Genomic DNA, 15,279 nt, shown 5'->3' with positions numbered 1-15,279 from the left:
TATTCAATATGATTACTTTTCTCAAGTAGATGGTATTCATAGAATACTTACCCTGCACAGTCAACTTGTTGCGAGCCAACTCTTTTGAAAAAAATTTTTTGATCCAATATGGCTGCCAGACCACATGAGCAATGACATCATGAAGTTATATTCTCTAATATAATTGTTGCATTGATCACGCTCAATACATTTCAAATTGATCAGACTAAGCGTTGTCCCTGTCGAATTATGACATCATAATTATGTCACCAATGACGTCATCGTTAACAACACCTATTCCCCATATGGAGTTCTTTACAATTAACCATGTTTCATTTTTTTCCATGCAGCGGTGTTGGAGATATAGAGGTGCAACATTTTTCGGGTTTTCCAAGATGGCGCCTGTACCACATGACCTATGACGTCATGATTATCATTAAAATATTCTAAAGGAGGAGGTGCTCCTATGGTGAAAATTTAGTGTCCATCAGACCAACAGTTGCTGAATTTAAAAAAAAAAAATGATCAGATAAGTGTTGTACTTGTCGAATTATGACGTCATAACGAAGGCACCGATGACATCATCATTAACATATGATGATGTCCACTGTCTTATTTATAAAACATATCTTATTCCCCATGGGGAGTACTTGACAATGAGCCAGGTCTCAATTTTTTCCATGGAGTGGTTTCAGAGATAGAGATGCGAGGTTTTTCCAATATGGCACCGGTACCACGTGACCGATGACGTCATAATAATCAAAATATTATACAGGAGGAGGCGCTCCGATGGTAAAAATTTCATGTCAATCGGACCAACGGTTGCCGAGAAAATGAATTTTTAAAATGCAGGCACGTACGGCACACGTATGTAACTGAATGCTTAACCCCGCTTTTTGCTTCGTGAGCGCAGAGTAATAACAGCCAGGCTGTCCTTTGAATAGTGTTAATACTGTATTTGATTCAATAATTTGCTTGTAGTCATGTAGCTTACTCATGGAACGAGACACAAACAATGGTCCTGCAAGTCCAAAAAACCCATTGGGCCGGCAGAATGACGTAGAGGTACGCACACTCACCTATAAGTTGTCTAGCCTAGGTTTGAATACCGACACGGCTATTAACTGTCATCCCGGTGTTCCACAGGCAGGGTAATTCATGGATGTGTCCCTCGGATGGACATTAAATTGGCCGTCCCGTCTGCTGGTATTAGTTGGTGGATGATAAAGATTCCATGGTGTCTTTCGTGAAGAGTAGGCGAGCTATTGCTGGCACCCTGCACAAATTACAAATTCCTGCCATAACCCACAGAGGGGCACTGCATCAGCGGCACAACCCAGCAATGCGGCGGTGCAGCGCATAGAGACGGTATTGGGGTGGACAGGTGTACAATACAACAACAACAACAACATTCATTTTAAGGCCATTTTCCCTGCAAGAGCGGGGGTTAGCTTTGCGGTCCCCATGACAATCTTCTCCATTTTGCCCTATTTTCTGCATCTCTCCTTTTTAACCCCCTTGCCCGCATTTCTTCTTCCACCATCTTTAGCCAAGTCTTTCTTGGTCTTCCACGTCCTCTACTTCCTCCTACATTCATTTCCATCACTCTTCTCAACCAGTCACTTTCATCCTTCCTCAACACATGACCAAACCATCTCAACCTGTTCCTCTTCACAGCATCAATCACAGGCTCTATTCCCATCATCTTTCGCAATTCATCATTTGTCTTCCTCTCTCTCAACGATACTCCGCACATCCACCGAACCATTCGCATTTCCACCCTTTCCAGCCTTCGTTGCTGCTCTGTGTTCATTACCCATGTCTCGCTCCCATAAATCATAACATTTCTCACACATGCAGCATACACCTTTCCCTTCAGCTTCAACGACACTCCCCTCCTCATCAGCACGCCACTCAGTTCCCGAAACTTCTTCCTTCGTGTACAATAATTGATTGATTAACTGCATAATTAAAATGAATAAATAATAATCGTAAAATAATTAATTTCTTAATGAATTGGCTAATAGCATACCGAAACCACCAGTGTTTCATCTGAAGCTGTAACTTTTAGAAAAGTAATAAAATAAACAATGAATCAAAATAAAATAGTTAATTGATAACTTGATTAAACAATAATAAATAAATAAAATTGGTTAATAAATAAATCTAAAATATCCTTTTTAGCCAAATCACTTGGTTGATCACTGCTTTGTCCAAATTTCAGCTTCCTAGCAGAAAGGATGGCTGAGATGTCGCCCGGACAAACAAAGAAAGAAAGAAAGAAAGAAAAAAAAAAACGGATGTACAATAAACCTTTTATCACATTAAGTAGTGTGCGTGAATGTGTTATTTAAAAATTATACCATTGGTTTAATTTCTGAAACTAGAACGGCACTCGGTAGAGCGCATACCTTCCCTCCGCCAGGCTGAATAGTTTGTTTTGTATCCCACCGATAGGCCAGATCTGGATTCGGACCTGAACCAAAATCTAATCTGCTTGTCTTTGCACCTAACCAACCTGTCCACCAAGTTTAGTCATAACTCGTCCATAGGTTTTTTGAGATATCGTGCTATATATTAGTTTTAGCCCTTTCTCTCGATGGTGAAGAATCACTTAAAAATTCTACCAGCTGGAGCCGAATCCAGATCTTCACCAAAATCTAATCATTTCGTTCTTGCCAAAAATACACTACCACTCTGCCAAATTTCGTCCGAATCCGTCCACAAGTTTTTGAGATATCTTGTTCACAGACAGACAAACAAACAGACAAACATCCACCTTCGGTGGCAGGGGTAAAGATAGTAGCTTAGGCAGTTTTTGCACTGCATTTCTTTTTAGGGTTTTCTCAGAGGATTATAAAGTGAGGTAACTTAACCCCCAACACAGATTTACAGTACTTGAAAGCTTTTGAGGCTAATATTGATTGTATTATCTATTTTTAAATAAACTACGACACCCACCTCCCACAGGAGTGACAGGAAAACAACAACAACAACAACATGCATTTTAAGGGCATTTTCCCTGCTAGAGCGGGGGTTAGCCTTGCGGTCCCCATGACAGTCTTCTCCATTTTGCTCTATTTTCTGCATCTCTCCTTGTTAAACCCCTTGCCCGCATTTCTTCTTCCACCATCTTTCACCAAGTCTTTCTCGGTCTTCCCCGTCCTCTACTTCCTCCTACATTCATTTCCATCACTCTTCTCAACCAGTCACTTTCATCCTTCCTCAACACATGACAAAACCATCTCAACCTGTTCCTCTTCACAGCATCAATCACAGGCTCTATTCCCATCATCTTTCGCAATTCATCATTTGTCTTCCTCTCTCTCAACGATACTCCGCACATCCACCGAACCATTCGCATTTCCACCCTTTCCAGCCTTCGTTTCTGCTCTACGTTCATTACCCATGTCTCGCTCCCATAAATCATAACACTTCTCACACATACAGCATACACCTTTCTCTTCAGCTTCAACGACACTCCCCTCCTCATCAGCGCACCACTCAGTTCCCGAAACTTCTTCCATGCACAAGGGAGTGACAGGAAGGGTCATGTTATTATCCTCTCTGCGGTATATAGTTTATAATAGATCTAGGCTCCGTTCCATTAGTCTGTGATGCTATAAGCATGTAATGCCTCAGATTTTGGGATTTCTCCAAATTTCTTTAAGTTTTGGGTTAAACAGCAGTAGCCACTGTTTAAAAAGGTAATCATACATGTTTATGGTTTTAATATTTTTACTTCTGCTAGGGGTGCCTCACGAAACGCCACAATAAGCTATTTATACACGCGTTGACATGGCATTTGTTGAAGGGGGAAAAACCCCTTGAGAAGTGGGAGGTGGGAGGTGGGAGGGGAGGGGGGGGGGGGAAGGCAATGAAGTCGCTACAGTGAAAAAAAAATTGAAAATCATTCCAAACAGGAAACTTACTGTTTTTAAGGATGTCGTAAAGGACACACACAACTAATGTAACTTGTTAGATAGGGTGGTGTAATAGATACTGCATGGCAGAAAAACGTTGGTAAATTCTAGAATTAACTGATTTATTATACCACTTTTACAATCTTTTACAATTTTTACATTTTGAATTATATACGTGAACTTTGTGGAGCACAAATTGCCTTCTTTGCATTTACAAGAACCTCCAGTTTTGCAGTACTTGGACATGTTAAATAGGGTGGTGTATAAGGCTTCAGTAGCGCTAAACTTACGGATTTTTAAAACTATCTTTAAAATCATTATTTTATTTAAATTGAAGTGTATGTACTTGAACACTGCGTGGAGTAACGTGTTCTTGGAATCCTTTAGTTTTAAGCTGTTTCATATTTCAATGATAACATGGCATTGTTGATTATCTGCAGTATTTCCTTTATATTTCTGCAAGGTTGATACCAGACTATGGGCAAATCAATATGGTTTATATGGTTTATTTTTAACCTGGGATTTTGGCATCATAAGCCACATGGTAACATGGGGAAGAAACGCTGACATAACCAAAGAAGGAAAGCTATTTTATTGATGGTATTGCAGGAAAAAAGGGAAATTCCTGCAGTTGCAGACATCTCGCTACCACAGTGAGTTTGAAGAAATCTGTTGCATTGGAAGAGGTGGCTACGGACAGGTGTTCAAGGTATGTGTCCCCTATTCTGTTCGTCATTTTCGTGAGGCATTTTTGTTTTTTTATTATAATATAACTAATAAATACAGCCAGATGTCGTGTGCACAAACCCCAAAGAAATGCAGGGTGAACTCGAACAGCACTCTGTAGAGGACATACCTCCACCAAGCTGAACAGTTTGTGTTGTAACCGACTGACAGAGCGGATCTGCATCCGGACCTGAAACAAAATCTAATCGGCTTGTTCTTGTCACCTACCCAATTCATCCACCTAGTTTTGTCATCATCTATACCCAACGTTGATATATCGAGCAACAATGCCTTCTGAAAGTATTCACACCCCTTGACTTTTTCAAATTTTGTTGTGTTACAGCTTGAATTTAAAATGGATTAAATGAATTTTTTTGTCACTGATCTACACAAGATACCCCATGATGACAAAGTGAAAAGATGTTTTCAGAAATTTTTACAAATTTATTGAAAATGAAATACAGAAATATCTAATTTACATCAGTATTCAATCCCCTGAATCAATACTTTATAGAAGCACCTTTGCTAGCAATTACAGCTTCGAATCTTCTTGGGTATGTCTGTATCAGCTTTGCACATCTGGATTTGGGGAGTTTCTCCCATACTTCCTTGCAGATTTGCTTAAGTTCTGTCAGGTTGCATGGGGAGCGTTGGTGTCTTCAAGTCTTTCCTTCTACGTCTTTCCTTCCTTCTGAATTACAGCAATCTTGAAGTCTTTCCACAGATTCTCAATGGTATTCAAGTTTGGGCTTTGGCTGGGCCACTCAAGGACTTTCACGTTCTTGTTCTGAGGCCATTCCAGTGTTGCTTTGGCTGTATGCTTTGGGTCATTGTCCTATTGGAACGTAAATCTTCATCATAGTCTTAGGTTTTTCACACTCTGAAGCAGGTTCTCCTCAAGGATTTGCCTGTATTTGGCTCAATTCATTGTTACCTCTATCCTTACAAGTATCTCAGTCTCTGCTGCTTAAAAGCATCCCCATCATATGATGCTGCCACCACCATGCTTCACGGTAGGGATGGTGTTAGATGGGTGATTAGCTGCGCTCGGTTTCCGCCAGACATAGTGCTTTGCATTCAGGTCAAGGAGTTCAATTTTCATCTCATCAGACCACAGAATATTGTGCCTGACTGATTGCTGTCTGAGTCTTTCACATGCCTTTTTGCAAACTCCAGGTGTGCTGTCATGCACCTTTTTCTTGGGATTGGCTTCTGTCTGGCCACTATCCCATTAAGACTAGATTTGTGAAGTGCTGCAGAGACTGTTGACGTTCCGGCAGGTTCTCCCATCTCAGCCATGGAACTCTGTTCGAGTGGTCATTGGGTTCTTGGTGACCTCCCTGTGCATGGTCCTTCTTGCCTGGTTGCTTAGTTTGGTCGGACGGCAAGATCGAGGAAAGGTCTGGCTAGTTCCATATTCTTTCCATTTCCTAAGGATAGAGCTCACTGTGCTCTTGGGAATTTTCAACACTCTAGAAATTGTTTTATAACCCTTCCCCAGATCTATGCCTTCCCACAATTCTTTCTCGGATTTCTACGGACGTTCCTTGGAATTCATGGTAGAGTTTCTGCTCTGACATGCACTGTCATCTGTGGAATCTTATATAGAAAGGTGTGTTTCTTTATAAATCATGTCCAATCAATTGAATTAGCCACAGGTGGACTCCATTCAAGTGTAGAGACATCTCAAGGATGATCAAAGGAAATTGGATGCACCTAAGCTCAATTTGGAGTGTCACAGCAAAGGGGTTGAATAGTTATTGACTCAAGATATTTCAGCTTTTCATTTTTAATTATTTGGTAAACATTTCTTAATAGAAATACCACTGACTTTATGGGGTATTACATGCAGATCAATGACAGAAAAAAAAAAATCTCAATTCAATCCATTTTAACTTCAGGCTGTAATGCAACAGAAAATGAAAAAGTGAAGTGGTGTGAATACTTCCTGAAGGCACTCTATAAATCGTTTGGAAGCCCATCTCTCAATGGTGAAGAATCACTTTAAAAACATCTAGAATCCGGATCTTCACCAAAATCGAATCAATCCGTTCTTGGCACACACCCAACCTTTGCAACAAATTTCATTCGAATCTGACCATAACATTGAGATTTCCTGCTCACAGACAGACAGACAGGGGAGACAGACAGACAGGGTTGAAAACTTAACCCCCGTCTACCTTCAGTGATGTGTTGGAGTAATTCTTAGGCAAGAATGACAGAATATTTAAATGCCAGCCCACCTCCACCTTGCTCATTTTCGCCCCCTACATGCGCTTTCTCTCTATTTACCTTGCTCCCATAAGTTGCCAATCCCTTTCCTGCCAGACCGCTATTTTTTTTTTTAACCCCCTTTCCCATTCCCAACCCTCTCCGTCCAATGCAATACAGTCGGACCCCGCTATTTGCAGTTCCGCTATTCGCAGGTTCCACGTGTTCGTGGTTCATAAATTGCGACCTGCTTCTCTATTCGTGGTCATATGTCCCGTGTATGTGCGGTTTTTCGCTGCCGCAAAATTATTTTTTCATGAGCCACAAGCATGACACAGTTATAAAACCCACCTTTCACCAGCCATACACAAAGCAGCTGGACATACACACAAAAAAATCTTCTACGAACTGTGAGCATTACCTGCTCTACATTCGCAGCGCTGTGCTTTGCGTTTTCATGGCCTTCGTGGCCCTGCGAGCTTCACGGGGTATCCCGCCATTCACACAGTACAGATTGCTCAGATAACCCAACAGATGGTAAACATTGCTTCTTCGCGGGATAGCCCAACAGACTGCAAGCAGTGCTTCGCGGGATGATTTGTAGGATACCCCAACAGACAGTTAAACATTGCTTCACGGGATTTCCTGCCATTGACACTGTGAATAGGTTCACGTGATATCCCGTCATTCACATGGTAAACATTGCTTTGCGGGATATCCCGCTATTCACATGGTAAATATTGCTTCGCGGGATGCTTTGCAGGATATCCCAACATACGGTAAACATTGCTTCATGGGATAGCCCACCATTCACAGTGTGAATACCTTCGCAGGATATTCCACCAGCTGCATAACACGTCATCCCTGCAAGTTACTGTACAGAATGAAAACACTCCACTGTATCTATTAGTACAATTAGCTCTCTCCCTTTCCCCCCCCATTGGAATAATGGCACAGCATGCGTTTGCAGGATTTTTGTCAACATTTGTGGGATTTTCATCGACGTGTGGGATAGTGGGATTTTCATCGATGTGTGGGATAGTGGGATTTTCATCGACGTGTGGGATAGTGGGATTTTCATCGACGTGTGGGATCGTGGGATTTTCATTGACGTGTGGGATCGTGGGATTTTCATCGACGTGTGGGATCGTGGGATTTTCATCGACGTGTGGTATCGTGGGATTTTCATCGACGTGTGGGATCGTGGGATTTTCATCGACGTGTGGTATCGTGGGATTTTCATCGACGTGTGGGATCGTGGGATTTTCATCGACGTGTGGGATCGTGGGATTTTCATCGACGTGTGGGATCGTGGGATTTTCATCGACGTTCGTGGGATTTTCATCGACGTTCGTGGGATTTTCATCGACGTTCGTGGGATTTTCATCGACGTTCGTGGGATTTTCATCGACGTTCGTGGGATTTTCATCGACGTTCGTGGGATTTTCATCGACGTTCGTGGGATTTTCATCGACGTTCGTGGGGTTTTGATCGACGTTCGTGGGGTTTTGATCGACGTTCGTGGGGTTTTCATCGACGTTCGTGGGGTTTTCATCGACGTTCGTGGGGTTTTCATCGACGTTCGTGGGGTTTTCATCGACGTTCGTGGGGTTTTCATCGACGTTCGTGGGGTTTTCATCGACGTTCGTGGGGTTTTCATCGACGTTAGTGGGGTTTTCATCGACGTTCGTGGGGTTTTCATCGACGTTCGTGGGGTTTTCATCGACGTTCGTGGGGTTTTCATCGACGTTCGTGGGGTTTTCATCGACGTTCGTGGGGTTTTCATCGACGTTCGTGGGGTTTTCATCGACGTTCGTGGGGTTTTCATCGACGTTCGTGGGGTTTTCATCGACGTTCGTGGGGTTTTCATCGACGTTCGTGGGGTTTTCATCGACGTTCGTGGGGTTTTCATCGACGTTCGTGGGGTTTTCATCGACGTTCGTGGGGTTTTCATCGACGTTCGTGGGGTTTTCATCGACGTTCGTGGGATTTTCATCGACGTTCGTGGGATTTTCATCGACGTTCGTGGGATTTTCATCGACGTTCGTGGGATTTTCATCGACGTTCGTGGGATTTTCATCGACGTTCGTGGGATTTTCATCGACGTTCGTGGGATTTTCATCGACGTTCGTGGGATTTTCATCGACGTTCGTGGGATTTTCATCGACGTTCGTGGGGTTTTCATCGACGTTCGTGGGGTTTTCATCGACGTTCGTGGGGTTTTCATCGACGTTCGTGGGGTTTTCATCGACGTTCGTGGGGTTTTCATCGACGTTCGTGGGGTTTTCATCGACGTTCGTGGGGTTTTCATCGACGTTCGTGGGGTTTTCATCGACGTTCGTGGGGTTTTCATCGACGTTCGTGGGGTTTTCATCGACGTTCGTGGGGTTTTCATCGACGTTCGTGGGGTTTTCATCGACGTTCGTGGGGTTTTCATCGACGTTCGTGGGGTTTTCATCGACGTTCGTGGGGTTTTCATCGACGTTCGTGGGGTTTTCATCGACGTTCGTGGGGTTTTCATCGACGTTCGTGGGGTTTTCATCGACGTTCGTGGGGTTTTCATCGACGTTCGTGGGGTTTTCATCGACGTTCGTGGGGTTTTCATCGACGTTCGTGGGGTTTTCATCGACGTTCGTGGGGTTTTCATCGACGTTCGTGGGGTTTTCATCGACGTTCGTGGGGTTTTCATCGACGTTCGTGGGGTTTTCATCGACGTTCGTGGGGTTTTCATCGACGTTCGTGGGGTTTTCATCGACGTTCGTGGGGTTTTCATCGACGTTCGTGGGGTTTTCATCGACGTTCGTGGGGTTTTCATCGACGTTCGTGGGGTTTTCATCGACGTTCGTGGGGTTTTCATCGACGTTCGTGGGGTTTTCATCGACGTTCGTGGGGTTTTCATCGACGTTCGTGGGGTTTTCATCGACGTTCGTGGGGTTTTCATCGACGTTCGTGGGGTTTTCATCGACGTTCGTGGGGTTTTCATCGACGTTCGTGGGGTTTTCATCGACGTTCGTGGGGTTTTCATCGACGTTCGTGGGGTTTTCATCGACGTTCGTGGGGTTTTCATCGACGTTCGTGGGGTTTTCATCGACGTTCGTGGGGTTTTCATCGACGTTCGTGGGGTTTTCATCGACGTTCGTGGGGTTTTCATCGACGTTCGTGGGGTTTTCATCGACGTTCGTGGGGTTTTCATCGACGTTCGTGGGGTTTTCATCGACGTTCGTGGGGTTTTCATCGACGTTCGTGGGGTTTTCATCGACGTTCGTGGGGTTTTCATCGACGTTCGTGGGGTTTTCATCGACGTTCGTGGGGTTTTCATCGACGTTCGTGGGGTTTTCATCGACGTTCGTGGGGTTTTCATCGACGTTCGTGGGGTTTTCATCGACGTTCGTGGGGTTTTCATCGACGTTCGTGGGGTTTTCATCGACGTTCGTGGGGTTTTCATCGACGTTCGTGGGGTTTTCATCGACGTTCGTGGGGTTTTCATCGACGTTCGTGGGGTTTTCATCGACGTTCGTGGGGTTTTCATCGACGTTCGTGGGGTTTTCATCGACGTTCGTGGGGTTTTCATCGACGTTCGTGGGGTTTTCATCGACGTTCGTGGGGTTTTCATCGACGTTCGTGGGGTTTTCATCGACGTTCGTGGGGTTTTCATCGACGTTCGTGGGGTTTTCATCGACGTTCGTGGGGTTTTCATCGACGTTCGTGGGGTTTTCATCGACGTTCGTGGGGTTTTCATCGACGTTCGTGGGGTTTTCATCGACGTTCGTGGGGTTTTCATCGACGTTCGTGGGGTTTTCATCGACGTTCGTGGGGTTTTCATCGACGTTCGTGGGGTTTTCATCGACGTTCGTGGGGTTTTCATCGACGTTCGTGGGGTTTTCATCGACGTTCGTGGGGTTTTCATCGACGTTCGTGGGGTTTTCATCGACGTTCGTGGGGTTTTCATCGACGTTCGTGGGGTTTTCATCGACGTTCGTGGGGTTTTCATCGACGTTCGTGGGGTTTTCATCGACGTTCGTGGGGTTTTCATCGACGTTCGTGGGGTTTTCATCGACGTTCGTGGGGTTTTCATCGACGTTCGTGGGGTTTTCATCGACGTTCGTGGGGTTTTCATCGACGTTCGTGGGGTTTTCATCGACGTTCGTGGGGTTTTCATCGACGTTCGTGGGGTTTTCATCGACGTTCGTGGGGTTTTCATCGACGTTCGTGGGGTTTTCATCGACGTTCGTGGGGTTTTCATCGACGTTCGTGGGGTTTTCATCGACGTTCGTGGGGTTTTCATCGACGTTCGTGGGGTTTTCATCGACGTTCGTGGGGTTTTCATCGACGTTCGTGGGGTTTTCATCGACGTTCGTGGGGTTTTCATCGACGTTCGTGGGGTTTTCATCGACGTTCGTGGGGTTTTCATCGACGTTCGTGGGGTTTTCATCGACGTTCGTGGGGTTTTCATCGACGTTCGTGGGGTTTTCATCGACGTTCGTGGGGTTTTCATCGACGTTCGTGGGGTTTTCATCGACGTTCGTGGGGTTTTCATCGACGTTCGTGGGGTTTTCATCGACGTTCGTGGGGTTTTCATCGACGTTCGTGGGGTTTTCATCGACGTTCGTGGGGTTTTCATCGACGTTCGTGGGGTTTTCATCGACGTTCGTGGGGTTTTCATCGACGTTCGTGGGGTTTTCATCGACGTTCGTGGGGTTTTCATCGACGTTCGTGGGGTTTTCATCGACGTTCGTGGGGTTTTCATCGACGTTCGTGGGGTTTTCATCGACGTTCGTGGGGTTTTCATCGACGTTCGTGGGGTTTTCATCGACGTTCGTGGGGTTTTCATCGACGTTCGTGGGGTTTTCATCGACGTTCGTGGGGTTTTCATCGACGTTCGTGGGGTTTTCATCGACGTTCGTGGGGTTTTCATCGACGTTCGTGGGGTTTTCATCGACGTTCGTGGGGTTTTCATCGACGTTCGTGGGGTTTTCATCGACGTTCGTGGGGTTTTCATCGACGTTCGTGGGGTTTTCATCGACGTTCGTGGGGTTTTCATCGACGTTCGTGGGGTTTTCATCGACGTTCGTGGGGTTTTCATCGACGTTCGTGGGGTTTTCATCGACGTTCGTGGGGTTTTCATCGACGTTCGTGGGGTTTTCATCGACGTTCGTGGGGTTTTCATCGACGTTCGTGGGGTTTTCATCGACGTTCGTGGGGTTTTCATCGACGTTCGTGGGGTTTTCATCGACGTTCGTGGGGTTTTCATCGACGTTCGTGGGGTTTTCATCGACGTTCGTGGGGTTTTCATCGACGTTCGTGGGGTTTTCATCGACGTTCGTGGGGTTTTCATCGACGTTCGTGGGGTTTTCATCGACGTTCGTGGGGTTTTCATCGACGTTCGTGGGGTTTTCATCGACGTTCGTGGGGTTTTCATCGACGTTCGTGGGGTTTTCATCGACGTTCGTGGGGTTTTCATCGACGTTCGTGGGGTTTTCATCGACGTTCGTGGGGTTTTCATCGACGTTCGTGGGGTTTTCATCGACGTTCGTGGGGTTTTCATCGACGTTCGTGGGGTTTTCATCGACGTTCGTGGGGTTTTCATCGACGTTCGTGGGGTTTTCATCGACGTTCGTGGGGTTTTCATCGACGTTCGTGGGGTTTTCATCGACGTTCGTGGGGTTTTCATCGACGTTCGTGGGGTTTTCATCGACGTTCGTGGGGTTTTCATCGACGTTCGTGGGGTTTTCATCGACGTTCGTGGGGTTTTCATCGACGTTCGTGGGGTTTTCATCGACGTTCGTGGGGTTTTCATCGACGTTCGTGGGGTTTTCATCGACGTTCGTGGGGTTTTCATCGACGTTCGTGGGGTTTTCATCGACGTTCGTGGGGTTTTCATCGACGTTCGTGGGGTTTTCATCGACGTTCGTGGGGTTTTCATCGACGTTCGTGGGGTTTTCATCGACGTTCGTGGGGTTTTCATCGACGTTCGTGGGGTTTTCATCGACGTTCGTGGGGTTTTCATCGACGTTCGTGGGGTTTTCATCGACGTTCGTGGGGTTTTCATCGACGTTCGTGGGGTTTTCATCGACGTTCGTGGGGTTTTCATCGACGTTCGTGGGGTTTTCATCGACGTTCGTGGGGTTTTCATCGACGTTCGTGGGGTTTTCATCGACGTTCGTGGGGTTTTCATCGACGTTCGTGGGGTTTTCATCGACGTTCGTGGGGTTTTCATCGACGTTCGTGGGGTTTTCATCGACGTTCGTGGGGTTTTCATCGACGTTCGTGGGGTTTTCATCGACGTTCGTGGGGTTTTCATCGACGTTCGTGGGGTTTTCATCGACGTTCGTGGGGTTTTCATCGACGTTCGTGGGGTTTTCATCGACGTTCGTGGGGTTTTCATCGACGTTCGTGGGGTTTTCATCGACGTTCGTGGGGTTTTCATCGACGTTCGTGGGGTTTTCATCGACGTTCGTGGGGTTTTCATCGACGTTCGTGGGGTTTTCATCGACGTTCGTGGGGTTTTCATCGACGTTCGTGGGGTTTTCATCGACGTTCGTGGGGTTTTCATCGACGTTCGTGGGGTTTTCATCGACGTTCGTGGGGTTTTCATCGACGTTCGTGGGGTTTTCATCGACGTTCGTGGGGTTTTCATCGACGTTCGTGGATTTTGCTTTGCCATTCGTGGATTTGCGCATCTTGAGAACCAACCCCCCCCCCCCCCCCCCCTTTTGCCATTGAAACAATGCCCCGCCATTCACGGTTTCACAATTTGCCTCACTTTCCAGGAGCGTATCCCCCGCTAATAGTGGTGTCCGACAGTATTTAATCGAAGAAGGCGCGTTATCCATTCGCATGCAGTGTTGGTTTATTTTATTTACTGTTTACTGTAGTATCTGCAATACATTTTACCACTTTGCTTTTCAGTGTACTTTTGCACAACATGCATCTATATTATTATGTGCTATTTTGTGTCGTATGCTATTTTGCTTGTAAAGTTTTCCCTTTTAAGTGTGAGCAAAATTTTATTTCCTCGACTTTCCACAAAAAAATCGTTCAAACATATGTAATCCCATTTTTATATCTAATAGCATTAGGAAATTGCCAAAATGTGTCATAATACAAGTTGTTTCAGACCTATTAATCACGTATGTAAAATGTACAACAAACTTAATGGTGCTTTTGAAGTTTTGTGAATTAATGCACCTATGTCACTGCTTCATGCAGTTACACCCTTGAAAGTGTTTTGGCACAGGCTTTTGCATGCTTCTTCATGGTGAGATTAGAATATTTTTAAAGTGATTGAGGTTTTTTTTTTTGGTTTTTTTTTTATGCCATAGCCCATATGGCAAAGCCACTTAGAACAGTGTTTGTATGTATGTATGTATGTATGTCCCCTCAAACATACACCAAGCAGAGCTGAGGATCTGGTGACATGACAGGGGTGATGTGATTTCATTACGGCGGTACGACGGCTGACTTCACACACCGCCATTTTGATTCCTTTGCCGTTCAGGCCGGACATATCGTTGAACCTGTCATGTATCACAATATGCATGCTCTACCTTACGTTTTTCATTCAATGTGAAACACAAACACGTGAAACACATGAAGTAAAACACGTGAAAATAAGGATCTTTTATAATTCTCGACGTTGTTGTTGTTGTTGTTGTTGTTGTTGTTTGTGGATTAATTCTGTGTAGTTTTATATATTTTTCTATTGCTTCGCAAAATATCACGACTGTATGTATAATTTTGCATGCTCGTTCCATGTCCTTATAAAGGGTTTCTACTGTCATATAATAATAAATGTTTCCGTTCAAACTGCTGTGTGAATAAACCATACATTAGTGCTTCTTCCTCTTCTTCAAACTCTCACAGAGGCTTATAGAACTGGCAAATCCGTAAAAAAAAGATATTTTTTCGCCGTAGATGTTTGGTTCCTTTGTTTACAGCGTTTGTCTCTCCATATGTATGTACGGTATGTCCCTCACATATTTATCCTACATATTGGGCGAGTTTTATAGCTGACAATTACGCTTCTGAAAGGTAGAATGTAATGCCATTTGGCTTTGCCAGTTATGTTTCTTCCAACACCCTTTAGGGAACGTTCATTTATTATGTCATGTACCTGGTTGGGGGCAAATTATCACACTTTATGATCGGGGGGAACTGAAGTTATGACAACAGGGTGATGACGTATGACGGGGGTGGGGTGCATGTACCTCAGATCATATACAGTCGTGGCCAAAAATATTGGCACGTTTGCACTTTTTTCAAATAATGCACCATTTCTTCCAGAAAATGGTTGAAATTAAAATCTATTTTGGTATTCACAGATTTATTTATTTGGTTTGCAGTGCAACAAAACAATAAAAGCTGAAAAAATTACTAAATCTTAGCTTATTCCACACAAATCCTAAATTGGCTTCGACAATATTATTGGCACCTTTGAGAA

General features: G+C 44.8%; 1 protein-coding gene across 13 annotated transcripts in view; it reads left to right on the top strand.

Annotated features, from left to right (window-relative positions):
* The window catches only part of EIF2AK1 (eukaryotic translation initiation factor 2 alpha kinase 1), a 91,700-nt gene that overhangs the window by 22,297 nt on the left and 54,124 nt on the right, over positions 1 to 15,279 (top strand). For all 13 annotated transcript variants that reach the window (XR_013622698.1, XM_068107923.2, XM_068107919.2 and 10 more), the window contains exon 5: positions 4,512 to 4,611. Coding sequence is in view for 12 of the 13 variants with exons in the window: in XM_068107923.2 (XP_067964024.2) it covers positions 4,512 to 4,611 (100 nt within the window). In the remaining variant the exon portion in view is untranslated. The remainder of the gene's footprint in view (positions 1 to 4,511; positions 4,612 to 15,279) is intronic.

The sequence above is a fragment of the Myxine glutinosa genome, chromosome 2 (assembly GCF_964187855.1).
Source record: "Myxine glutinosa chromosome 2, kmMyxGlut1.1, whole genome shotgun sequence".
Taxonomy (NCBI): Eukaryota; Metazoa; Chordata; class Myxini; order Myxiniformes; family Myxinidae; genus Myxine; species Myxine glutinosa.
The sequence above is the reverse complement of the archived record's forward strand: the minus strand, read 5'-3'. Positions and strand labels throughout refer to the sequence as shown.